The sequence below is a fragment of the Lagenorhynchus albirostris genome, chromosome 1 (assembly GCF_949774975.1).
Source record: "Lagenorhynchus albirostris chromosome 1, mLagAlb1.1, whole genome shotgun sequence".
In the NCBI taxonomy this organism is placed as follows: domain Eukaryota; kingdom Metazoa; phylum Chordata; class Mammalia; order Artiodactyla; family Delphinidae; genus Lagenorhynchus; species Lagenorhynchus albirostris.
Window position 1 is genome coordinate 67761219 of NC_083095.1, and position 27047 is coordinate 67788265.

General features: G+C 38.0%; 1 protein-coding gene across 4 annotated transcripts in view; it reads right to left on the reverse strand.

The window, feature by feature from the left end:
* The window catches only part of G2E3 (G2/M-phase specific E3 ubiquitin protein ligase), a 67318-nt gene extending 41635 nt beyond the window's left edge, over positions 1 to 25683 (reverse strand). For all 4 annotated transcript variants that reach the window (XR_009539663.1, XR_009539662.1, XM_060144154.1 and 1 more), the window contains exons 1-2: positions 25561 to 25683; positions 2624 to 2664 (exon numbers count right to left, since the gene is read on the reverse strand). Coding sequence is in view for 2 of the 4 variants with exons in the window: in XM_060144154.1 (XP_060000137.1) it covers positions 2624 to 2664; positions 25561 to 25631 (112 nt within the window). In the remaining 2 variants the exon portion in view is untranslated. The remainder of the gene's footprint in view (positions 1 to 2623; positions 2665 to 25560) is intronic.
* Positions 25684 to 27047: the final 1364 nt, after the last annotated feature.

Here is a 27047-nt window from a genome sequence, read left to right on the forward strand (position 1 = left end):
AATAGATTGCATTATCCAAAATAGTTAATCCACAGAGACAGACAAAAAGCAGGCTGGTAGTCTCCACGGGTTGAGGACAGGGGAAATGAGAAGTGATTGCCTAATGGACAGAGTTTTCTTTTGGGGGGATGATAATGTTTTGGAACTAGATAGTGGTAACGGTTGCACAACACTGTGAATGTATGAAGTGCCATCAAATTGTACCCTTCAAAATAGTTAAGATGATGAATTCTATTGATATGTTATATGTATTTTACCACAATAATAAAAAAAATTTTTTTAAGGCAAATTGTAGAGTCAGGGAGATCTGAGTTAAGACTTGGCTCCACACTCTTGCTGTGTAACCTTGAACAAGTCACATAAACACTTTATCGTTCCAGTTCCTCATCTTAAAAATAATACGGGCTTCCCTGGTGGCGCAGTGGTTGAGAGTCCGCCTGCCGATACAGGGGACACGGGTTCGTGCTCCGGCCTGGGAAGAACCCACATGCCGCGGAGCAGCTGGGCCCGTGAGCCATGGCCACTGAGCCTGCGCGTCCAGAGCCTGTGCTCCGCAATGGGAGAGGCCACAACAGTGAGAGGCCCATGTACCGCAAAAAAAAAAAATAAGGACAACAGCAGCACCTACCTCAAACTATGCCTTAATGAGGATTAAATGAGAGAGTATACAGCAATATAATTAAAAGGGTATGGCACACAGATAGAACTGAATGTTAGTACTATAATTACCAATCCTTTCTATCTTATGATATTTACCTGTTCAGCAAATTTCTAATACCATACTAATAAAACAATAAGAAAATCACTAGCTGCAAAGACTCTGAGCATCTCAAGGCGGCAAACCAATAAAAGATGAAATGAACGTGAATCTAAGTTACTGCGTGGAGCAGAAACTCCCTATCTGTCCAATCTCCCCTAACCAATCCACGTTAAACTGTAACTTGACCAAGTAATAAACGTTTACTGTATTAACCATTAAAACTTTAGGGTTTACCTATTGCAGCAGCTAATCATATTTACCTTAACTAATACATGTAATCAAGAATGGATGTTATGTGTTGAAAATATACTGTATCTCTTAATAGGCTACTCAGAAAATAGACTGCAGGACTGGAAAGAAACAGCGTGAGCTAATACTTAGTATTGTGAAACATCCCCCCATATTTGTCCTCCCTCACTCCAGCTTAATAAGCAGTAACTGAAAGGCCCTTCCCTCAATCTTTTAAAAGGTTTCGGATCCCCTTCCTCCCCCATACAGAGTACCTGACCACATCAATTGCAGCAAATTGCCATTTGTTTATTGGACCTCTTACACCAGCAGCTCCTGCCTTAACTTCTTCATCCCCAGTGCCTATACTTCCAGCTGTAAGTGTGCATGCAGCTATCAAGAGGAAGAGGAATACAAGGAATTAGCTGAGATTATGTAAGAGGAGTCCTTAAGGTGAATGCTGGATGGAGCTGCATCTGCTATATGCTGTGGACCTGTGCTTTCCATCTGTTCTCCTCCTCTCTTTGCCCAGTACCGAGACCCTTGGACACAGAACAGACTAGGTTTCAGGCATGCATTTTTATAAGTAGGTTACCTTTTATTTATTTTATTTGTACTTTATTTATTTCTTTTATTTGTACTTTGCTGTTGTTTAATTTTAATGTTTAAAATTCAGTAAAATTGTTCTGACTTCATTATATTTATTAAGACCATCTTCTATTATACTCCAGCAAATGATACTGGTTATGTTACAATAATAAAATGAACATATTCATGTAAGTAAAAAACTGAGTCAATCTTAAGAAAAATATTAAGTAAATAACAGTAATAGGTAGTATTTCCATTTGGCAAATATGTGAAGGTAGTTCATGAATTACTAAGTTTCAGAACTATTAGCACAGTTGATAGAAGTCTGTAGGTAAAAGTAGGAAAGCAAAGTAGAGGAGGTTTAAGAGCACAAATTTCCATATCCAACATGATATGGAGTTATCAGATACTCTATAAGTGAGAGTCAAGATACAGAGTTTTAACTGTAATACTTTGAGAGGGAATCAAAAAATAAATTTTATAAAGGGTAGGTCAGGGAGAAGTAGTGGCAAAGGAGTATAAAGTAACAATTTAAAATTTCCATCTTCCATAGTAGCTAATCAATATGTACTGTTTATAACTAATAAATGAAAACAACTAAAAGCAAAGGTCTACATCTGTTTGAGAAGACTGCTGTGAGCGCTAACAGGCAAGTTTTCCTTTTCATGTTAAACTTCCATATGTTGTTTAAACTGTTCTCATCTGCATTTTATCTTTTGTAAGAAGAAAAAAATCACACAAAAAGGTAAAAGAATCATATTTATTAAATAAGTAATACTGTTTTATTCAGACACAAACCATACTTGATAAATACACAGAGAATACAAATAATATTCGGCAAATTATCCTTTTCTAGCAGATTTTTGTTGAAATGAATACACACAACATTTTATTTTAGTATACAGAAACATGAACTAAGAATATCAGGAAATTCATTCCTATTGTTTGAGTACCAGTCTAAAAAGATTTATTGTAATAAAAAAGCAAGAGTAAAATATCTTAACATTTTAAAATAAATTTGAAAATATTTTAAATATGGTTACTTACTGGGATTCTGTGAGCCTCCAGTTTTACTTTCATTCATTTTACTAGGAAAAATAAGAATATACAATCAGCCATTTTAATTTTAAAATTCTCAAATTATCCATTTTAATTAGATTTAGGCAGTGTATGATTACAAATACGTTGCATCATTTCTTACTCTAGTACTTAATTTCCTCACCTTTCCAAATCTAAGACCAGTAATTCTCAACAAGGGTGGTAAATTCTGGGGACAGTGTTGAAATTGGAGGGAATGTTTTTTAGTTATCAAAAAGATTAAGATGACTACTGGCATTTATATTGGAAAGAAGCCAGGACTGCAGAACATACCAGGAACAGAGACCTACACTTTCTAATTTCTAGCAGTTTCACAAATCTATTGAAGAAAATTCCATAAACACACGATAACAGTCCTTCACCTAGAGTAAACATAAACATTTTAACTTATAAATAATATTTAGTTAGTATCCCAACAACACAGATTTGTATTTGAGATCCAATCTCTCCAGCTTCTAATTTCTTACCCCTCTCTCCTGTGCGGATGAATTGCAACTACTGCTTACTTTTAAGTTTACTGTAATTCAGAATAATGATTGAGTTCCAAAATATAGGTAACTTACACGGTTATAGACTAATTTTGCTTTATAAGGAAATCACAATTTCTATGGGGCTCTGTCTTCTCCTCCTCTTTCCCTTCAAACTATCGATACAAGGACCCAAGGCATCTCTCTTGGTTGCACAGTGAAATGAAGTTCTGTCTAGATATTTATAATATATGTATAGACACCTATGCTATTTAAAGAAAGGTACCTGAAGTTTCTTACTTACTAGCCTCAGAACTCCGTACTACACAAGTGCTTTCTCATCTTTACAACAGAAGAGAATAAAAGTGAAATCAATCTCGCATATCACAAAAAAAGTAACATAGGAATATATAAAGTACCATGCTGAAAAGGCTCCAAATATCACCAGCTACAGGATGATCATACGAACGCTCTCCAGTGCTATCAAAACGTGAACGGAAAAGGTTTTTCCTATTTGTACCAATCTAATAAGTATTCTATATAGTTTTGCAAAGTGTACTAATATACAGTATTCCACATAGACCAATGGAACAAAAATAAAGAGCCTAGAAACAGACCCAGACTTTTCCAGTCACTTGATTTTTAACAAAGGTACCAAAGCAATTCAGTGAGAAAAAGAAAAGTCTTTTCAACAAATGATGCTGGAAAAAATGGATCTCCAAATGGAAAACAAATGAACCTTGAGATTCACACTTTACACCATAAATAAAAATTAATTTCAAGTGAATCACAGACCTTACTGCAAAAGCTAAAACTATAAAAGTTTTAAAAGAAAAAGTAATGCATTATACTTCATCAAAACTAAAAGCTTCCACTCATCAAAAGATACCATATAAATAAGGAAACACAAGCTTTAAATGATACATTACACAAGATGGACTTAATTGATATTTATAGGGCATTCCATCCAAAAACAACAGAATACACATTTTTCTCAAGTGCTCATGGAACATTCTCCAGGACAGATCATATCTTGGGTCACAAGTCAAGCCTTGGTACATTTAAGAAAATTGAAATTGTTTCAAGTATCTTTTCTGACCACAACACTATGAGACTAGATATCAATTACAGGAAAAGATCTGTAAAAAATACAAACACATGGAGGCTAAACAATACACTACTTAATAACGAAGTGATCACTGAAGGAATCAAAGAGGAAATCAAAAAATACCTAGAAACAAATGACAATGGAGACACGACGACCCAAAATCTATGGGATGCAGGAAAAGCAGTTCTAATAGGGAAGTTTATAGCAATACAATCCTATATTAAGAAACAGGAAACAACTCAAATAAACAACCTCACCTTGCACCTAAAGCAATTAGAGAAAGAAGAACAAAAAAACCCCAAAGTTAGCAGAAGGAAAGAAATCATAAAAATCAGATCAGAAATAAATGAAAAAGAAATGAAGGAAACGATAGCAAAGATCAATAAAACTAAAATCTGGTTCTTTGAGAAGATAAACAAAATTGATAAACCATTAGCCAGACTCATCAAGAAAAAGAGTGAGAAGACTCAAGTCAATAGAATTAGAAATGAAAAAGGAGAAGTAACAACTGACACTGCAGAAATACGAAAGATCCTGAGAGATTACTACAAGCAACTCTATGCCAATAAAATGGACAACCTGGAAGAAATGGACAAATTCTTAGAAATGCACAACCTGCCAAGACTGAATCAGGAAGAAATAGAATATATGAACAGACCAATCAAAAGTACTGAAATTGAAACTGTGATTAAAAATCTTCCAACAAACAAAAGCCCAGGACCAGATGGCTTCACAGGCGAATTCTATCAAACATTTAGAGAAGAGCTAACACCTATCCTTCTCAAACTCTTCCAAAATATAGCAGAGGGAGGAACACTCCCAAACTCCTTCTACGAGGCCACCATCACCCTGATACCAAAACCAGACAAAGATGTCACTAAGAAAGAAAACTACAGGCCAATATCACTGATGAACATAGATGCAAAAATCCTCAACAAAATACTAGCAGACAGAATCCAACAGCACATTAAAAGGATCATACACCATGATCAAGTGGGGTTTATTCCAGGAATGCAAGGATTCTTCAATATACACAAAACAATCAATGTGATAAACCATATTAACAAATTGAAGGAGAAAAAACATATGATCATCTCAATAGATGCAGAGAAAGCTTTCGACAAAATTCAACACCCATTTATGATAAAAACCCTGCAGAAAGTAGGCATAGAGGGAACTTTCCTCAACATAATAAAGGCCATATATGACAAAACCCACAGCCAACATCGTCCTCAATGGTGAAAAACTGAAACCATTTCCACTAAGATCAGGAACAAGAGGTTGCCCACTCTCACCACTCTTATTCAACATAGTTTTGGAAGTTTTAGCCACAGCAATCAGAGAAGAAGAGGAAATAAAAGGAATCCAAATCGGAAAAGAAGAAGTAAAGCTGTCACTGTTTGCAGATGACATGATACTATACATAGAGAATCCTACAGATGCTACCAGAAAACTACTAGAGCTAATCAATGAATTTGGTAAAGTAGCAGGATACAAAATTCATGCACAGAAATCTCTGGCATTCCTATACACTAATGATGAAAAATCTGAATGTGAAATCAAGAAAAAACTCCTATTTACCATTGCAACAAAAAGAATAAAATATCTAGGAATAAACCCCCCTAAGGTGACAAAAGACCTGTATGCAGAAAATTATAAGACCCTGATGAAAGAAATTAAAGATGATACAAATAGATGGAGAGATATACCATGTTCTTGGACTGGAAGAATCAACATTGCGAAAATGACACTACTACCCAAAGCAATCTATAGATTCAATGCAATCCCTGTCAAACTACCACTGGCATTTTTCACAGAACTATAACAAAAAATTTCACAATTTGTATGGAAACACAAAAGACCCCGAATAGCCAAAGCAATCTTGAGAACGAAAAACGGAGCTGGAGGAATCAGGCTCCCTGACTTCAGACTATACTACAAAGCTACAGTAATCAAGACAGTATGGTACAGGCACAAAAACAGAAAGATAGATCTATGGAACAGGATAGAAAGCCCAGATATAAACCCACGCACATATGGTCACCTTATCTTTGATAAAGGAGGCAGGAATGTACAGTGGAGAAAGGACAGCCTCTTCAATAAGTGGTGCTGGGAAAACTGGACAGGTACATGTAAAAGTACGAGATTAGAACACTCCCTAACACCATACACAAAAATAAGCTCAAAATGGATTGAAGACCTAAATGTAAGGCCAGAAGCTATCAAACTCTTAGAGGAAAACATAGGCAGAACACTCTATGACATAAATCACAGCAAGATCCTTTTTGACCCACCTCCCAGAGTAATGGAAATAAAAACAAAAATAAACAAATGGGACCTAATGAAACTTCAAAGCTTTTGCACAGCAAAGGAAACCATAAACAAGACCAAAAGACAACCCTCAGAATGGGAGAAAATATTTGCAAATGAAGCAAGTGACAAACAATTAATCTCCAAAATTTACAAGCAGCTTATGCAGCTCAATAACAAAAAAACAAACAACCCAATCCAAAAATGGGCAGAAGACCTAAATAGACATTTCTCCAAAGAAGATATACAGACTGCCAACAAACACATGAAAGAATGCTCAACTTCATTAATCATTAGAGAAATGCAAATCAAAATTACAATGAGATATCATCTCACACCAGTCAGAATGGCCATCATCAAAAAATCTAGAAACAATAGATGCTGGAGAGGGTGTGGAGAAAAGGGAACCCTCTTGCACTGCTGATGGGAATGTAAATTGATACAACCACTGTGGAGAACAGTATGGAGGTTCCTTAAAAAACTACAAAGAGAATTACCATATTAACCAGCAATCCCACTACTGGGCATATACCCTGAGAAAACCATAATTCAAAAAGAGTCATGTACCAAAATGTTCATTGCAGCTCTATTTACAACTGCCCGGAGATGGAAACAACCTAAGTGTCCATTATCGGATGAATGTATGAAGAAGATGTGGCACATATATACAATGGAATATTACTCAGCCATAAAAAGAAACGAAATTGAGCTATTTGTAATGAGGTGGATAGACCTAGAGTCTGTCATACAGAGTGAAGTAAGTCAGAAAGAGAAAGACAAATACTGTATGCTAACACATATATATGGAATTTAAGGGAAAAAATATGTCATGAAGAACCTAGGGGTAAGACAGGAATAAAGACACAGACCTACTAAAGAATGGACTTGAGGATATGGAGAGGGATAAGGGTAAGCTGTGACAAAGCAAGAGAGAGGCATGGACATATATACACCACCAAACGTAAGGTAGATAGCTAGTGGGAAGCAGCCGCATAGCACAGGGAAATAAGCTCCGAGCTTTGTGACCGCCAGGATGGGTGGGATAGGGAGGGTGGGAGGGAGGGAGACGCAAGAGGGAAGAGATATGGGAACATATGTATGTGTATAACTGATTCACTTTGTTATAAAGCAGAAACTAACACACCATTGTAATGCAATTATACTCCAATAAAGATGTAAAAAAAAAAAGTGAATTATGTATGCCACACACTGGGAGAAAATATTTGTAAAAGATGTGTCTGACAAAGACTTATACCCAGAATACATAAAGAACTTTTACAATAATATAAAGGAAACATTTAAAGAAATGGGCAAAAGACATGAACAGACACATCATAAAGGAAGATATACAAATGGCCAATAAACAAATGAAAAGATGTTCAACATCATTAGTAATTAGGATGATAAAAATGAAAGACTATGAAAGACTATTTTATACCTATAATAATGGCTAAGATTAAAAAGACTATCAACACGAAACACTGGACAGGATATGAAGCAACCGGGGAACTCTCATTAACTGTTGATGTGAATAATCAACAATAATCAAAATGGAATAATCATTTTGAAAAGTTTTAGTAGTTTCATAGAAGTTAAACATATATGCCCATGAACCTAGCCTTTGATGTAGGAATTTCACACCCAGGTATACATCCAAGAAAAATTAAAAAATATATAGACAAAAAACTTTATACAAAAAAGTTCATAGTAGCCACCTTCATGATACTCCAAAACTGGAAGCCTAGAAGTCCATCAACAGGAAAATGGATAAACAAACTGAAGTATATTAATAAAATGCAATACTACTTAGCAATGAAAAGGTAACAAGTGCTGCAAGATGCAACAAAACAGATGAATCTTATAAATATGCTAAGTGAAAGAAACTGTACACTCTTCTTATCCACATCATTCCATTCATATGAAGTTCTAGGATAGGCAAAACTAATCTATCATGAAAAATATTAGAACAGTGCTTGTCTCTCAAGTGGGAAGAAGACTGGAAATGACTTAAGTAAACTTTCCGAAATATCCTACTTTTGCTAAGAGGATGTAAGTAAGCAACTTTGATAGAGAGAAGAAATCTCGGTTTCTAACGGAGGTACAGAACTACAGATAAGAGCTTTCTGAACACAACATTCCTCTTCTTCCTTTTGTAGTTTTCAAGGAAACACCCTAGGCCCACTTCGTAGCTCAGATCTGATGTTGCCTCTTTCACACACAGCCTTGGCTTCGCTTTGACCCCATTAAAACACTACTTCATTTAAATTTCACATCAATGCCACCCTTCTCCAACATGTTATAAGAAATCTATTTTACCCTTTGCTCCGTGCGAAGCCTTGTGGTTCCTCGGGTCAGGAACCTCTCTCACTGCAATGAGTCAACAAACCTAACTTTATCAGATTACAGATTTATCCCCGGTGGTTTTAGGCTGACTAGGCTAGGAGAGGTGAAAGAATACGGCAAATGTCACAAAACATAAATAATCAGTGAACCTGTTTAAAGGGTATATAGGAGTTCCTTTCACTATTCATATAACTTTTTTCTAAGTTTAAGATTATATCAAATTAGGGACTTCCCTGGTGGCACAGTGGTTGGGAGTCCCCCTGCCAGTGCAGGGGACTCGGGTTCAGGCCCTAGTCCGGAAGGATCCCACATGCCACGGAGCGGCTGGGCCCATGTGCTACAGCTGCTCAGCCTGCGCTCTGGAGCCCGCGAGCCATAGCTGCTGGGCCTGCGTGCTGCAACTGCTGAAGCCCATGCGCCTGGAGCCTGTGCTCCACAGTGGAGGAGGCCACCACAGTGAGAAGCCCACGCACCACAACAAAAACCCAACGCAGCCAAAAATATAAATAAATTAATTTTTTTAAAAAAGATTACATCAAATTAAAAGTTACCCTTGAGGGCTTCCCTGGTAGTGTAGTGGTTAGGAGTCCACCTGCCAATGCAGGGGACGCGGGTTCAAGCCCTGGTCTGGGAAGATCCCACATACCCTGGAGCAACTAAGCCCGTGCACCACAACTACTGAGTCTGGGCTCTAGAGCCCGAGAGCCACAACTACGGAGCCCACGCACCTAGAGCCCGTACTCCGCAACAAGAGAAGCCACCGCGATGAGAAGCCCGCACACCACAATGAAGAGTAGCCCCTGCTCTCCACAACTAGAGAAAGCCTGTGAACAGCAACAAAGACCCATAGCAGCCAAAAATAAATAAATTAAATTAATTAATTAAAAGAAAAAAAAAGTTATCCCCGAATCAGATAATGTTCTAAAGATATTACAAAATTCATATTTTTGACTGGTTCACATCAGCTTTCTTACTAATCCACAGCATCTGAAATAAAACTTTTGTTGCTAAATCCTGGTGATGAATTTCTTTATTTCAATCAACAGTCTCCAAAACAAAACTTCAGGAAAAAAAAATTCACATATTTTTAGTTGGATTTTATCATTTTTTTTCTTTCCAGTACATGAATTTTAAGACTTCCTAAGTGGAAGAAGGAAAACAATGCTAGGTAAGTATATATCTCAATAACAGCCCAAGTCTTAACAACAGTCTTGGTCTTAGAAATAATATCAAAGCATTCCCCTCTTCCTTGAGAAATCATTAATAATTTAATGAAGAAAGCTCCAGGAAGCCACTATCAAGAGGTATTCTGAGTCTCTTGCACTGCTTACCTCCACTTGGTCAGTGACACTCAGTTTGATACTCCTCCCCCTTCAAAAGGTGGAGCCTGATTTCCTTCTCCTTGACTGTGGCTGTGCTTAGTAACTTCCACCAAAAAGCCTGGCAGAAATGACAAAGTGTAACTAGGTCATAAAAGGCATTATAACTTCCTCCTTGCTCTCTGTCATGATCACTTGCACTGGTGGAAGCTGGCTGCCACGTCATTAATGCTTTCTTTTAAGGTTCTCCTTGGAGATGTCTACTTGGCAAAGAACTGAGGCATTTACCCATGTCACACGAGTGAGCCGTTTTAGAAGTAAATTGTCCAACCCCACTCAGGCCTTCATAAGACTGCAGCCTGGCTGACAGCCTGAGAGCAACTTCATGGGACACCCCAAGGCTAAGCTGCTCCCGAATTTCTGACCCACAGAAACTGTCAGATAATAAATGTCTGTTGTTTTAAGGCACCAAGTTTTGGAGTGATTTGTTACACAGCAATAGATAACTAACACAATAAAGTAAGCCAAACTCCCTCTCATTCTAGCTGGGTGGCTGTTCTAACAGTTTTTTTGGTAGGATCCTTAGGATTTTCAATAAATAAGGTCATGTCATCTGCAAACAGACATTTTTACTTCCTCTTTTCCGACATGGATGCCTTTTTCTTGCCTGGCTGCCCTGGCTAGGACTTCCAGTACTATACTGAACAGGAGTGGAGAGAGTGGCTACCCTATCTTGTTCCTGATCTTGCAGGAAAAGTTTTCAACCTTTTACTGTTGGGTATGATGTTAGCTGTGGGCTTGTCATGTACGGCCCTTATAATGTTGAGGTACATCCCTTCTATACCCAATTTGTTGAGAATTTTTATCATGAAGGGATGTTAAATTTTGTTAAACGTTTTTCCTGCACCTTTTGAGATGACTTTGATTTTTATTTCTCCTTCCATTAGTGTGCACACAGGGATAAATCCTGGTTGATCATGATGTATGATCCTTCTAATGTGCTGCTGAATTTAGTTTGCTAGTGTTTTGCTGAGAATTTCTGCATCTATACTCATCAGGGATATTGGCCTATAGTTTTCTTTTCTTGTAGTGCCTTTAGCTGGCTTTGGTATCCGGGTAATGTTGGCCTCAAAAAATGAGCTTGGGAGTTGAACATACACTTCAGAAAAGAAATAGGACATGGCCAACAAGCAAATGAAAGAAGGAACACTGAAAAATTCTCAAAAATGTAGGGATTAAAAAAAAAATGTAGGGATTAAACAACACAATCTTAAACAAGAAAAAGAGGGAAGAAAAAACCACAGGGAAATTAGAAAATACTTAGAGACCAATGAAAATGAGAACATAACATACTAAAAATCTACAGTATACAGCGAAAAGTGATCAGAGGGAAATTTATATCTGTAATGTAGACACTGAAATAGAAGATCCCAAATCAATAACTTAACTTTATACCTCAAGGAGCTAGAAAAAGAAGAGCAAACTAAAACCAAACCTAGTAGAAGGAAGGAATTCATAAAGATTAGAGTGGAGATAAATGTAAAGAAAAGAAAAACAGGAGAGTAAAATCAAAAGTTGGTTCCTTAAAAAGATGAACTAAATTGACAAACCTTTAGCTAGACTAGTCATTTGACAAAATCCAACACTCTTTCATGATAAAAAATACTCATCAATCTAGGAATAGAAGGCAACTTCCTCAGCATGATAAAGAGCATCTTTGAAAAACCCAGCTAACATCAAACTCAATGGTGAAAAACTGAAAACTTTCCACATAAGATCCAGAGCAAAACAATGATGTTCACTCTCACCATATCTATTCAACATTGTACTTGAAGTTCTAGCCAGAACAATTAGGCAAGAAAAGAAATAAAAGGCATCCAAACTTAAAGCAAGAAGCAGCTCTTCTTGCAGAAGCCATGATCTTATATGCAGGAAATCCTAATGAATTCATAAAACACTGTGAGTTAATAAACAAATTCAGCAAAGTGGCAGGATGCAAGGTCAACACACAAAAAATCAGACAAATTTCTACACGATAGCAAAGAACAATCCATAAAGAAAATTAAGAAATCCATTTCGTTTACAATACCATCAAAAAGAGAACTACTTAGGAATAGATGTAACAAAGAGGTGCAAGAATTTGTACACTGAAAGCCATTAAATATTGCAAAAAGAAATTAAAGAACCCAAATAAATGGAAAGAACTCTGTTCATGGTTGAAAGACTTAATATTGTTAAGATGGCCATACTCCCCAAAGCAATCTACAGATTCAATGTAATCCTTATCAAAATCCAATGGCCATTTTTGTAGAAATGGAAAACCTGATCCTAAAGTTCATAAGAAATTACAAGAGACCTTGAATAGTCAAAACAATGTAAGAAGAAAAAGTTGAATGAATCATACTTCCCAATTTGAAAACTTACTACAAAACTACAGTAATTTAAAAAAGGTGGGATGGGACTGGCATAAGGAAAAACATAGAGAAAAAGTTAAGAGTCAAGAAATAAACGCATACATATACGATCAATTAATTTTCAACAAGGATGTCAAAACCATTCAATGGAGAAAGAAGAGTCTCCTCAACAAATGGTGCTGTGACAAGTGGGCAGCCTCATGTAAAGGAATAAAGTTGGACCTCTACCTCACACTAGATACAAAAATTAACTCAAAATGGATCCAAGATTTAGTATGTAAGAGTCAAAACTATAAAAATCTTAAAAGAAAACATAGTATTATGTAAATCTTCATGACCCTGGATTTGGCAACAGTTCCTTATGTATGACACCAAAATCATAGCAGCAAATAAATAAATAAGCTGGACTACGTAATCAAGACAGTGAAAACACAATCCCCAAAATGGAAGAAAATATTTGAAAATCATATACTTGATAAGGATCTAATATCCAGAATATGTAAGAAACTATTAGAATTCAACAACAAAAAGACAAATAACAGAACTTAAAAATAGGGAAAGGATCTGAATAGACATTTCTCCAAAGAAAATATTTAAATGGTCAACAAGCACATGAAAAAATGCTCAACATCATTACTCCTGAGGGATATGCAAATGAAAACAACAATGAGAATACCACTTGATGCCTGCTAAGGTGATGATAATTTTTTAAAAAAAGGAAAATAAGCACTGCAAAGGATATGGAGAAATTAGAACCCTCATACATTGCTAATGGGAATGTAAAATGGTACAGCTACTATGGACCAACAGTTTGGCAGTTGCTCAACACATCAGAGAGTTGCCACATCACCCAACAATCACACTAAGTACAGGTATTCCCCACTTGTCGAAAGTTCCCTTTATGCCACTTCACTTTTACAAAAGGCCTATGTTAATACCTGTTTTTGCTAACCAAAGAAATCAAAAAAAAGATTTTCACCTTTATAAAAAAAGATAATTACTTCTTCACTCTATGCCATTTCAGCCTACAAAAGGTTCCACAGGAATGTTCTACTTTCAGATGGCTGCGGAAACCTGTACTTACTGAAAAGATTTGAAAACAGGTATTCAAACAAAAACTTGTACAAAGATGTTCATAACAGCATATTCACAATAGTTAAAAAACTGATACAACTCATCTGTCAACTGATTAACAGATATACAAAATGTGGTATATCCATACAATAGAATATTATTCTGCTATTAAAAAATATGTAGTACTGATTTATGCGACAACATGGATGAACCTAAAAACATACTAAGTAAAAGAAGCCAGAAACAAAGGTCAGATATTTTATAATCACACTTATATGAAATATCTAGAATAGGTAAATCCATAGAGACATAAAGCAGATTTGTGGTTTCTAGGGATGGCGAAATGGGAAATGCGAAGTGACTGCCTAATGGGTATGAGTTTTCCTTTTGGGGTGATGAAAATGTTTTGGAACTAGATAGAGGTGATGGTTGCCCAACACTGTGAATGTACTAAATGGCACTGAATTGTATACTTCAAAATGGTTAATTTTATGAATGTGAATTTTATTACAATAAAAAAGTTAAATGGACATCTACCATATGATGCAACCAAGAGAAATAAAGGCATATGTTCACTGTACACAAATGTCCATAGCTGCTTTACCTGTAATAGCCAAAAACATAAACAACCTAAATGCCCATCAACAGACAACTGATAAAACAAATTGTGAAATATTCATATAATGAAATACAATTACTAAAACCCACTGAACTATATACTCTTAAAATGGGTTAATTTTATTCTATACTATTATATTACCAGACAGATGTTTAAAAGTTAACCACCATTAAAAAATAAAAATATTTATTTAAATTAAAAGGAAAAGCACCAGGTAAGAAGCTTGTAAGTCACCCCTCCATCCTAACAGCAAGAGCTGAAAAGACTGAAAAACCAACAACACTTCTTGGATCTGTAAGAAGGGAGGACACAGCAAGCCACTGCCTCCAAGACTGAAGAGAAAGGTGAATACAGGGAGTCACAGCTTACCTGAGCAGTTACCAGCTGAAACTGCTGTTGGATCCAGCACTGCAGTGGGAAAACCTGAACTATAATTGACTAATTGATTGCTGGAGGCTCAGTGTGGAAAACTTTGAGAATTAAAAACTCAAGGGGCATCCAATCATGGGGCCTCTCACAATACTGTGAGATTTATCACCAGGAACTCGAGGGTCCACAGTAAATATCAGAGAAAAATCCCCTTGTGATTTTGGCAAGGGGAGGGGAAAAGGTGCCATTTTGAAATACATCAAAGCACTCTGTTCTTCTTACTAAGGCCTGCCCTCAAGAGAAACTAGTTAACCAGAGCCTAAGCTGCTGGGGTATTATCAGAGCCTAAATGACCCAGGAAAAGGAAACACCCAACTCCAGCATAATGTAGCCATCCCACATAAGAGGGGAGAAAAAAGCTGAGATACTTGTAAACTTCAAAGTCCAGAGGCATAGGCTCACAAAAAGACTGAGACTTAAATCACAGGACTATAAAACACTTCCCCTTCTTCCACACCTTACCAACATGGTACTAATGGCTTATTTACAACAATTCCTTTTACTCAGTACCTCATGTCTGGCTATCAAGAAAAAACCTACAAGACATATCAAAGAGCAAAAAGCACAATTTGAAAAGGCAGAGCAAACATCAGAACCAAACATGGCAGGGATGTTGGATTTATCAGAACAGGAATTTGAAATTATGATTAATATGCTAAGGGCACTAATGGATAAAGTAGACAATACACAAGACCAGACAGGCAATGTAAGAAGAGAAATGGAAATTCTAAGAAAGAAATGCTAGAGATCAAAAATACTAATGGAAATGAAGAATTGTTTGATAGGATTACTAGTAGATGGGACAAGGCTGAGGAGAGACCTCTGAACTTAAAGATAACTCGACAGAAACGTTGAAAACTAAAAAGCAAAGAGGACAAAAACTGAAAAAAACAACAGAATATCCAAGGACTGTACTAAGACAACCACAGACAGTGTAACAAAAGTGTTCTAGGAATACCAGAAGAGAGAAAGGAACAGGAGAAATATTTGAAACAATAACAAATTAATGTCAGGCACCAAACCACAGATCCAGAAAGTTCCAGAAAACCAAGCAGGATAACTGCCAAAAAACTACACCTAGGTCTATCATTTCAAACTACAGAAAATAAATGGTAAAGAAAAAAATTCTGAAAAAAGCTACAGGGGAAAAAAAAATCTTACCTATAGAGGAACAAAGGCAGGAATTACATCCAACTTCTCAGAAACAATGCAAGCAAAAAGAGAGTGGAGTGAAATATTTAAAGCATTGGGGGGTGGGAGGGAGGAGAAAAACCAACCCAGAGTTCTGTATCCTGTGAAATTACCTTTCAGAAATGTAAGAGAAATAAAGACTTCCTCAAACAAAAACTGATGGAATATTTTGCCAGTAGACCTGCCTTGCGAGAAATGTTAAATGTTCTTGAGAGAGAAAGAAAATGATATAGATCAGAAATTCATCTACATAAAGTATCAGGCAAAGAATAAGTAAAGGTAAAATAAACTTTTATTTTTTTTATTCTTAATAATGAGTTAATAGTCTATTCAAAATAACAATAGCACCAATGTATTTGATTATGTATTAGTTGTGTACTGCAAACTCTAGGGCAACCACTAAAAAAAGTTAAAAGAGTATAACTGATATCTTAAGGAGAGAAAGTCATATAAAATGCTCAGTTAAAATCACAAAAAGCAGGGACTTCCCTGGTTGTCCAGTGGTAAAGAATCCGCCTTCAAATGCAGGGGACACAGGTTCGATCCCTTGTCGGGGAACTAAGATGCCACATGCCGCGGGGCAACTAAGCCCATGCACACCACAACCACTGAGCATGCGCACCTCAACTAGAGAGCCCAGGTACCGCAACCTATAGAACCCACACGCTCTGGAGCCCGTGCACCACAACTAGAGAGAGAAAACCCACAGGCCACAACTAGAGAGAAGCCCACACACTGCAACGAAGAGCCCACGTGCCGCAACAACAAAAAAAGATTCTTGGGCTTCCCTGGTGGCGCAGTGGTTCAGAGTCCGCCTGCCGATGCAGGGGACACGGGTTCGTGCCCCAGTCCGGGAAGATCCCACATGCCACAGAGCGGCTGGTCCCGTGAGCCATGGCCGCTGGGCCTGCGTGTCCGGAGCCTGTGCTCCGCCATGGGAGAGGCCACAGCAGTGAGAGGCCCACATACCGCAAAAAAAAAAAAAAAAAAAGATCCTGCATGCTGCAACAAAGATCCCACATGCCACAACGAAGACCCAATGCAGCCAAAAATAAATAAATAAAAATAAATAAATGAAAAGACAGATCCTGTTTAAAAAAAAATTATGAAAGACAGAAAAAGAGTAGAGACAGATATAGGAACAAAGAACAAGGGTAACAAATAGAAAACAGTAACAAATATGGTAGTTATTAATCTAACTATATCAATAATCATTTTGAATGTCAATGGTCTAAATGCACCAATTAAAAGACAGATTTAGGGCTTCCCTGGTGGCGCAGTGGTTGAGAGTCCGCCTGCCGATGCAGGGGACACAGATTCGTGCCCCCGTCCGGGAAGATCCCACATGCCGCGGAGCGGCTGGGCCCGTGAGCCATGGCCGCTGAGCCTGCGCGTCCAGAGCCTGTGCTCCGGCAACGGGAGAGGCCACAACAGTGAGAGGCCCGCGTAGTGCAAAAAAAAAAAAAAAAGTAAAAGACAGATTTAAAGACGAAGACCTACTAGAGAATGGACTTGAGGATTCGGGGAGGGGGAAGGGTAAGCTGGGACAAAGTGAGAGAGTGGCATGGACATATATACAGCATCAAATGTAAAACCGATAGCTAGTGGGAAGCAGCCGCATAGCACAGGGAGATCAGCTCGGTGCTTTGTGACCACCTAGAGGGGTGGGATAGGGAGGGTGGGAGGGAGGGAGACACAAGAGGGAAGAGATATGGGGATATATGTATATGTATAACTGATTCACTTATAAAGCAGAAAGTAACACACCATTGTAAAGCAATTATACTCCAATAAATATGTTAAAAAAAAAAGATTTGTCAGAGTAGATAAAAAAATAAGACCTAACTATATGTTGTCTCAAGATGTCCACTTTATACATAGATTAAAAGTAAACAGATGGAGAAAATATACCATGCTAACATTAATCAAAAGAAAGCAGGAGTAGCTATATTAATTTCAGAAACAGCAGACTTCAAAGTAAGGAAATTTATCAGGAATAAAGAAGGACATTACATAATGATAAAGGGGACAATTTCCCAAGAAGGTATAAAATACTTAACATGTATGTACCTAACAACAGAATGTTAAAATATATGAGGCAAAAACTAATAGAACTGCAAAGAGAGGCAGATGAATACACAGCCATAGTTGGAGGCCTCAACATCCCCTCTATCAGAAATGGATAGATCTAGCACAAAGAAAATCAGTAAGGACACTGCTGAACTCAGCATCATCAATCAACTAGATATAATGGTCTACTTCATCCAACAACAACAGAATACATTCTTCTCAAGCTTACATGAACATTCACCATGAGAGACCACATTCTAGGCCATAAGACAGACCTTAACAAATTTAAAAGAATAGAAATCATACATTGTCTGCCTCCAGACCACAACAGAATTAAAGTAGAAATCAATAACAGAAGGATAACTGGAAAATCCCCAAATATATGGAGATGAAATAACACAAGGGTCAAAGAAATCTTAAGAGAAAACACAAAATATCTTGAACTAAATGAAGATGAAAATACAGTTATCAAAATTTTGGGGGATCCTGTGGAAGTAATGCTTAGAGGCAAATTTATAGCATTAAATGCATATATTAGAAAAGAAGATATAAAATCAATCAGTTGGGCTTCCCTGGTGGCGCAGTGGTTGAGAGTCCGCCTGCCGATACAGGGGACATGGGTTCGTGCCCCGATCTGGGAAGATCCCACATGCCGCGGAGCGGCTGGTCCCGTGAGCCATGGCCGCTGAGCCTGCGCGTCCGGAGCCTGTGCTCTGCAATGGGAGAGGCCACAACAGTGAGAGGCCCGCGTACCGCAAAAAAAAAAAAAAAAAAAAAAAGAAATCAATCAGCTAAGTTTCTACCTTAGGAAACTAGAAAAAGAAGAGCAAATTAAATCCAAATTAAGAAGAAAAGAAGTAAAAAGAATTAGAGCAGAAGTCAATGAAAATGAAAATAAGAAATCAATAGAGAAAAATCAACAAGACCAAATGCTGGTTCTATAGAAAGATCAGTAAACCTCCAGCCAAGCTAAGAAAAAATGAGGACACAACTTCTGAATATCAGAAACAAAAAAAATGATATCACTCGCTTACATGTGGAATCTAAAAAAATGGTACAAATGAACCTATTTACAAAAAAGAAATAGAATCACAAATGTAGAAAACAAACATATGGTTACCAAGGGGGAAAGGGGGAAGGGATAAATTGGGAGATTGGGATTGACATATACCCACTTCTACATATAAAATAGATAATAAGAACCTACTGTATAGCACAGGGAACTCTACTCGGTACTCTGTAATGACCTACATGGGAATAGAATCTAAAAAAGAGTGGATATATGTATAACTTATCCACTTTGCTGTACAGCAGAAACTAACACAACATTGTAAATCAACTATACTCCAAAAGAAATTAATTTGAAAAAAGTGGTATCACTACAGATCCTATGGATATTAAAAGTATAATAAAGGAGGGAATTCCCTGGCGGTCCAGTAGTTAGGACTCCGTGCTTCCACTGCAGGGCCACCGGTTCCATCCCTGGTTGGGGAACTAAGATCCCATAAACTGTGCAGCATGGCCAAAAAAAAACAACAAAAAGTATAATAAAGGAATACTGTAAACAACTCCCCGCCCACAAATTTGATAATCTAGATAAAATGGACCAATTCCTTGAAAGACACATTTTTTGCCAAAATTCACACAATGAAAATAAACAATCTGAATATATCTGCATCAAAGAAACTGAATCAATAATTAATAATCTTTCAAAACAGAGAGCACTAGGCCCAGATGGGTTCACTGGAAAATTCTACCAAACATTTAAGGAAGAAATTACACCAATTCTCTATGACCTCTTTAGAAGATAGAAGGAGAGGGACTACTTCCTAACTCATTCCATTAGGCCAGCATTCCCCTAATACCAAAACCGGACAAAAACATCACAAGAAAAAAAAAAAAAAATCACAGATCATCTCTCTCAGGAACATAGATGCCACAATAAAATATTAGCAAATCAAATTCAACAATGTATAAAAAGAATTATATACCACGACCAAGCAGGATTTACCTCAGTTACGCAATCAGGCACCTTGGTGTTTACCCAAAGGCGGTAAAAACTTATGTCCACATCAAAACCTTCACACATGTTTACAGCATCTTTATTCATAATTGCCAAAACCTGGAAGCACCTAAGATGTCCTTCAGTAGATGAACAGATAAACAAACTATGGTACACCCAGACAATGAAATATTATTCAGTGCAAAGAAAAAAAAAAGCTATCAAGCCATGAAAAGACAAGGAGGAAACCTAAATGCATATTACTAAGTTAAAGAAGCCAATCTGAAAAGGCTACATACTGTATGATTCCACCTATATGATATTCTGGAAGAGGCAAAACTATGGAGACAGTAAAAAGATCAGTGGTTACAAAGGGCAAAGGAGGGATTAGTAGGTGAAGCACATATGATTTTTAGAACAGTGAAAATACTGTGTATGATACCATAATAATAGATATATGTCATCATTCATTTGTCCAAACCCATAGAATGTATAACACCCAGAGTGAACTAGAATTTAAACTATAGACTTTGAGTGATTACCTTGTGTCAATGTAAGCTCATCAGTTATAACAAATGTACCACCCTAGCGTGGGATGTTGATAATGGGAGAGGTTATGCATGTGTGGGGGTGGGGTACACGGGAAATCTCTACCATCTTCCCCTCAATTTTGCTGTGAACCTAAAACTGCTCCTTTAAAAATATACTCCTTCTTATTAGCAAAGCAGAACTGGAGACAAAGATGTAGAGGACAAACATATGGACACCAAGGGGGGAAAGAAAGGGGGTGGGATGAATTGGGACATCGGGATTGCGATAAATACACTATTGATACTATGTATAAAATAGATAACTAATGAGAACCCACTGTACAGCTCAGGGAACTCTACTCAATGCTCTGTGGAGACCTAAATGGGAAGGAACTCCAAAAAAGAGGGGATATACGTATACATATAGCTGATTCACTTTGTTGTATGGCAGAAGCTAGCACACATTATAAAGCAACTATACTCCTATATATATATATTTTTTGTGTGTGTGTGGTACGTGGGGCTCTCACTGTTGTGGCCGCTCCCGTTGCGGAGCACAAGCTCCGGACGCGCAGGCTCAGCGGCCATGGCTCACAGGCCCAGCCGCTCCGCGGCATGTGGGATCTTCCCGAACCGGGGCACGAACCCATGTCCCCTGCATCGGCAGGCGGACTCTCAACCACTGAGCCACTAGGGAAGCCCTCCAATAAATATTAATTAAAAAAAAAAAGTTGAAAACCCTAATTAGTTAATACAGTTATGAATAAACTTTTCTGTCCATCTTTTTTTTTTTTTTTCGGTACGTGGGCCTCTCACTGTTGTGGCCTCCCCCGTTGCGTACCACAGGCTCCGGACGCGCAGGCTCAGCGGCCATGGCTCACGGGCCTAGCCGCTCTGCGGCCTGTGGGATCTTCCCAGACCGGGACACGAACCCGTGTCCCCTGCATCGGCAGGCGGACTTTCAACCACTGCGCCACCAGGGAAGCCCTAAACTTTTTTGCTTCATGTAAAATGTGTTTATAAAAAAATATTCAAAAGTTATATGTTTTTTCTTAAAAAATAAAAAATAAAAATATAGTCTTAAGAAAAAGTAAAAGCAAGTTATAAGTTTATATTGACTTACTTTATAGCTAGTCCTCCAGAAATAGGTTTTCCCTCCCTCCCTCTCTATATATTGGCTCCCTATGCCCACTATTCATGTTTCTTCAGCATTCCGTTGTCATCTCAGCACATAAAGACCTTTCCAGCTTGGTTACCAATAGTTTCTTGGTATCACAATTCCAAATTCAAGAAGAAACAATGTGAATGGTTTAGCCTGCATCAGATATTCAGCTCTGATTCAAATACATGGTGCTACTTTGGCTGGAGAAGGTATGTGGGATGAGAGCATATTAGGATCATCTGCTCCTTAGCCCAACCCCTTACCCACTGCCCACTGGTCCTTAGAATGATGTGCCTACAACATTGGCAGGTTTTTAAAGAAAAGGTTGTGGGCAAGGAGGTCAGGTAACCGTCTTAACTGTTCAAACTGAAAAGGAAAGGCAAACTTTTCTGGTTTTAATTTCCCAATATTTCCTTAATTTAGAATTGAATTAATGTTGGGACTTCCCTGACAGTCCAGTGGTTAAGACTCCGTACTTCCACTGCAGGGGGTGCGGGTTCGACCCCTGGTCAGGGAACTAAGATCCCGCATGCTGTGTGGCGTGGCCAAAACAAACAAACAAACAACAACAAAAAATAGAGAGAGAGAGAGAGAGAGAGAATTGAATTACTGTAGAAGTGAACACTCATGGACAAATGAGGCTAATTCTCTGTTATAAAGTTAATTCTTAAATTACACTTAACATATATCATTCTTATAATAATAAAAAAAATCCTGCACAGGAAATGAAATGCAAAAAAACCCCAAAAACAAACAGACAAAAAAAGCTTTTTTTTTAAAGTTACTAAATCTTTCAGTTTCTTCACCTTAATATAGGGATAATAATAAAATGGTTGTAAAGGTGAAGTGACAAATATGTATAAAGCCTTTGGAGTTCTGTGAATATTAGTAAATACTGCTCTAAATTTTTTCCCATATGACATGTCTTCTGAGCCTACAATTTCAATACTTATTTTTCCATAGTTGTGAAATTTACAAACTATGTGCTATCACTAAAATCCCTCTACTAACCTACACAGAATTATATTGTCATCTTTTAATTTTTAACTTTTTCAGCTTAATAAGATACAATGTGTTAAAACTGTTACACTCCCTGAACACACACAGTTTCAGACTGTAAGGATACTTAATTACTGTTCTGCACCTAGAATTGCAGATACAGAGACAAAGAAGATGGGAGCGCTCAGTCTAGTGCTATTTTGTTTAGAACTAAACTGCACTGAGGAAGAAGCACTCTACTGGGGGAAGTCTAGGAAAGTATGTGAAACCCACTGGATAAAATTTTAAGGAGAAATAAAAAAGGTCAATGGCTAAATATGCATAAACATGACAGAGGATAGATTTGGAGAATTGTGGTAGTATGACAGAACATCACAGGTTGGAAAAAAATGGTGGAAAATTATGAAGATGATTCTTTTTTTTTTTTTTTTTTTTGCGGTACGTGGGCCTCTCACTGCTGTGGCCTCTCCCGTTGCAGAGCACAGGCTCCGGACGCGCAGGCTCAGCGGACATGGCTCAGGGGCCTAGCTGCTCCGCAGCATGTGGGATCTTCCCGGACCGGGGCACGAACCCGTGTCCCCTGCATCGGCAGGCGGACTCTCAACCAACGTGCCACCAGGGAAGCCCCCAGGAAGATGATTCTTAAAAAGAGAGGGTGGAACGAGATTGAGAAAGGCTTTGTAAAAAAAAAAAAAAAAAAAAAGAAAAAGCTAAAAAATTTGAAATATATATGGTAGACAATGGGAAGCCATCAGAGATTTTTATAGAGAAATATTTGGAAGGAGAGATTGCAGATAGAGGCAGGAAGCATTACAATCAATCAGTAAGAGTTATAAATTTTCTAACTAAATCTAGTTTTTGACCCCAGTTCAAACATTTTACTAGCTGTGTGAGAACAAATTTACAGAACCCCTCTTAGCCTCAGTTTTCTTATGTGAAAATTCCAGTACATATCTCAGTGTTATTTGTGAAGATTAATGAGATAATGTATGTAAATACTGCACAATGCTTACTCAATATAATAGGAGATACATGTATCATTTACTATGTGTCACACACTATTCTAAGATTTTAATAAGTACTGATTCATTTGATTCTCCCAACAGCCCTACAAGATAGGTATTGTTATTATCTCCACTATAGTTGAGGGAATCTGAAGCATTGAAAGGTTAAGCAGCTTCCTTAGGGTCAGGCAACTACCAAGTCATGGAGATGAAATTCAAATGCAAGCAATCTGGGTCCAGTTTCTTGCCCTTAACCAACATATTACAATGCCTCTCTAGGAAAGATCAAGTCAGTGTTTTAAAAATTCTGGTCAAGTTTTCTAACCTTCAAGTTAAATTTACAGAACTCCATCCTCCAGACCTATGGGATCAGAATCTCTGAGACCGGAAATACAGGAATCAGCACTTGACAAACCCTACAAGGTAATGTGTGCACAATAAAAGTTGAAACTCACTGACTTAGGTAGATAGAGCAAAAATCCAAAGAAAAGAGTCCAGGTAAGGAAAAGGAACAGATTAAAATGTAGAGACTAACTTTTTTTGGAAATTACCATTTGCTGGTAGCTTATATGAAATAAACAGAACCTTAAGGTTTGAATAAGCAAAGCTTAACAAAGTATAGCTTATATCTTTACTGCAGTCCTACACAAAATGTTTAAATTTTTAACGATAACTACTGAATATTTAAATTTATTTTTCCTGGCTAATAACGAAACAAAAGTTCATTACCAGGGATGGGAGAGTAGGAGTAGCCAGCATGGATGAAGGAATCTTTATTCTGAATATTATTAAGTCCTACTTTTAAAAAGAAATTTATACATTTATATGGTAAGATACTCTGGTGTTAAAAGCTTAAAAGAAGCATAAAATATTTGATCCTATAAAGCAACAAAATTACTCTGCAAGTTTTCAATAAGGCAAGATATAAAATTTCTACACACTTAAATGCTCACTTATAGTTTATATGTAGGGTACACATTTAAATTATTCCAGAACGCATGACTTTGTTAGAAGGTTAGAGTTTGATATCTGAGGTAGTTAGTCATTAAAAACAAAACAAAAAACCGAAACAGAGAAAACCCGATGCTGGAAACATTAGTAGAGTACCTTCAAAATGACTCCCCAATAACCCAGTTCAACAACGAATGAAGGGGGTGAAAAGGCAGGTCTGTGGAACTAAAACTCATCCCTATTGTTAGCAAACTAAGACCCCTGTTAATCACCGCTGTTACAACATGTCCAGTTTAAATGAGCAAGAGTCTCGGATTTTTGCGTTACCTGAAAAATGACAACCGTGAAAGAAAAATACCCGGGTTTTGAACACAAAGGATACTCAGATTTCAGTTTAAATCCCCACCAGGCATTTCAAAGACTGTCAATTCCCTGCGGTCCAGAGTAATAAAGACTACTCCTCTTAGGAGGAACTCGGATCCCTACAGAGCATCTCTTCATTCTAAACCTGCCCCCAACCTTCCATCTTTAATAAAGAAAGATTCTTTTGCTTACGGTAAAGGTTTCTCAATAACTACTTTTGAAGCTTCAGCGTTCGAAACGAATTAGCGTAAATACTGAACTGCGATTACCAGAAAGTCAGAGATTAAACAAGGTTTAATCTCGGGGGCGGTCTGGCTTCTGAATCGTCAGTACTCTATAGGGTTGGCATGTATGCACCAACCGTCTGCCCCGACTTCTCAAAGTCCCCACGTCCGGCCCCCCCACCCGACACCCCCAAAGGCACTCCGAGGCCCCCGCTATACTGTGCCGCCTCCCGACCCCCTGTGCCATCCGACAATTCCGCTTCTCCCCCTGGAATACTCAGTTCCTTCCCGTCCGCCATCCACTCACCGAGGCGCGCTGGGCAGAAGTTCCAGAGCGGCTGTGTCACTTTTCCCTTCTCGCGCTGCGCCACACGCCATCCGGGAACGGCCCCATCCAACGGCCCACACAATTCAAATTCGTCCACTTCCGCCTGCAACCCGGAAGGAGGGCTCAGCTCCGCCCCCTGAAAGGCGGGGCCCGCGGCGACGCGGGAGTTGGGGAAGGGAGAGGCACCCCCGCGCTTTTATTCCGCGGGGTCTCCTCTCTGCTCGGTCTTTTTCCGTTCTGTTTCTTTTGTCTCTCTCCCTACTTAGGTCCAGAGAGAAGTGCGGGAGCGGGGTTGGTGTTGCTGCTGGGTGGCTCGTGAGAGGATCCTCTTGTTTCTTAAATGGATCGAGACATGCTGAATTTTCTTCACTTCCAGGAAAGGAGAAAATAAAAGCACTAACCGAGCCCGGACGTTTTTACCCCTCCGCCGTCGCCTAAACACGAGCTACAGCCGGAAGGAAGAAACGAACCCTCCGCATACTTAGTACGGGGTTTCTTTGGGTCTCCAGAGACCTGTCGCGGCAGTCAGGACTTTTAACCTCTTTCCTTCCCCCGTTTGAGGGAAACAAAAAGCCAAGTGCGCCAATCACCTTATTCCACCAACAGATTGAAAATGGAGTGGTCGGAAAAGTTCCTGGTCCCAAATAACATTTTTGAGGATAAGTGTTAGAAAGCGACAAATTTTTTTTCCCCCTCTGACAGACCATTTTACAAGATTACTATGTGGTTGTCCTATGAGATTCTTGGGACAACAGTGTCATTTTCCTTTGCCAAGGACCACACAATGTATCCTTGATCCGAAAAGTCTACAGAAAGGAAAGGAAGGACAACATGTTGTTAGGCAAAAACAAACGAACAAAAAAAACCTCTCTAACCCTGATCTTGACGTTACCACCAGATCATCCTCACATCTAAAAGCATTGATTGACCTAAACTGATCAGTTCAAACCAAGCCATAACACAACATCTTCAGATTCTATCAAACTGAAATTTGAAAGATTCACTAGATTTCTGGGAATTTATTTTATAGATAATCTGACATAAGGGTGTGTAAAGCTATTAAGTGATGTACTGTTTTTAACAGTGGAAAGTAGAAAATAACCTACGTGTTTACCAATAAGGAAATGATTAAATACTGTAAGTTATGATAATTTAGTAGCTGATATACTGACACTGCAGGCACTAAAAATAATGATGTAGATCAGTAGGTACTCAATTGAAAATCAGCTTCAGAAAGACTATACATATATATATATATATATATAGCATCCTTTTAAAGTATGTGTATGTGTATGGCATACAAAATTTGGATACATAAACTGTAAAATGTTACCTGTGGGAGTCAGATTGGTGAATGGGGATGGGAAGAAACTTTTGCTTTATAACCAGCTGAATTTTTAAAATAAGCATGTTTTACTCTTGCAATTTTAATTGCTTTTAAAAGATTGCTAGAAATTGAGTATATT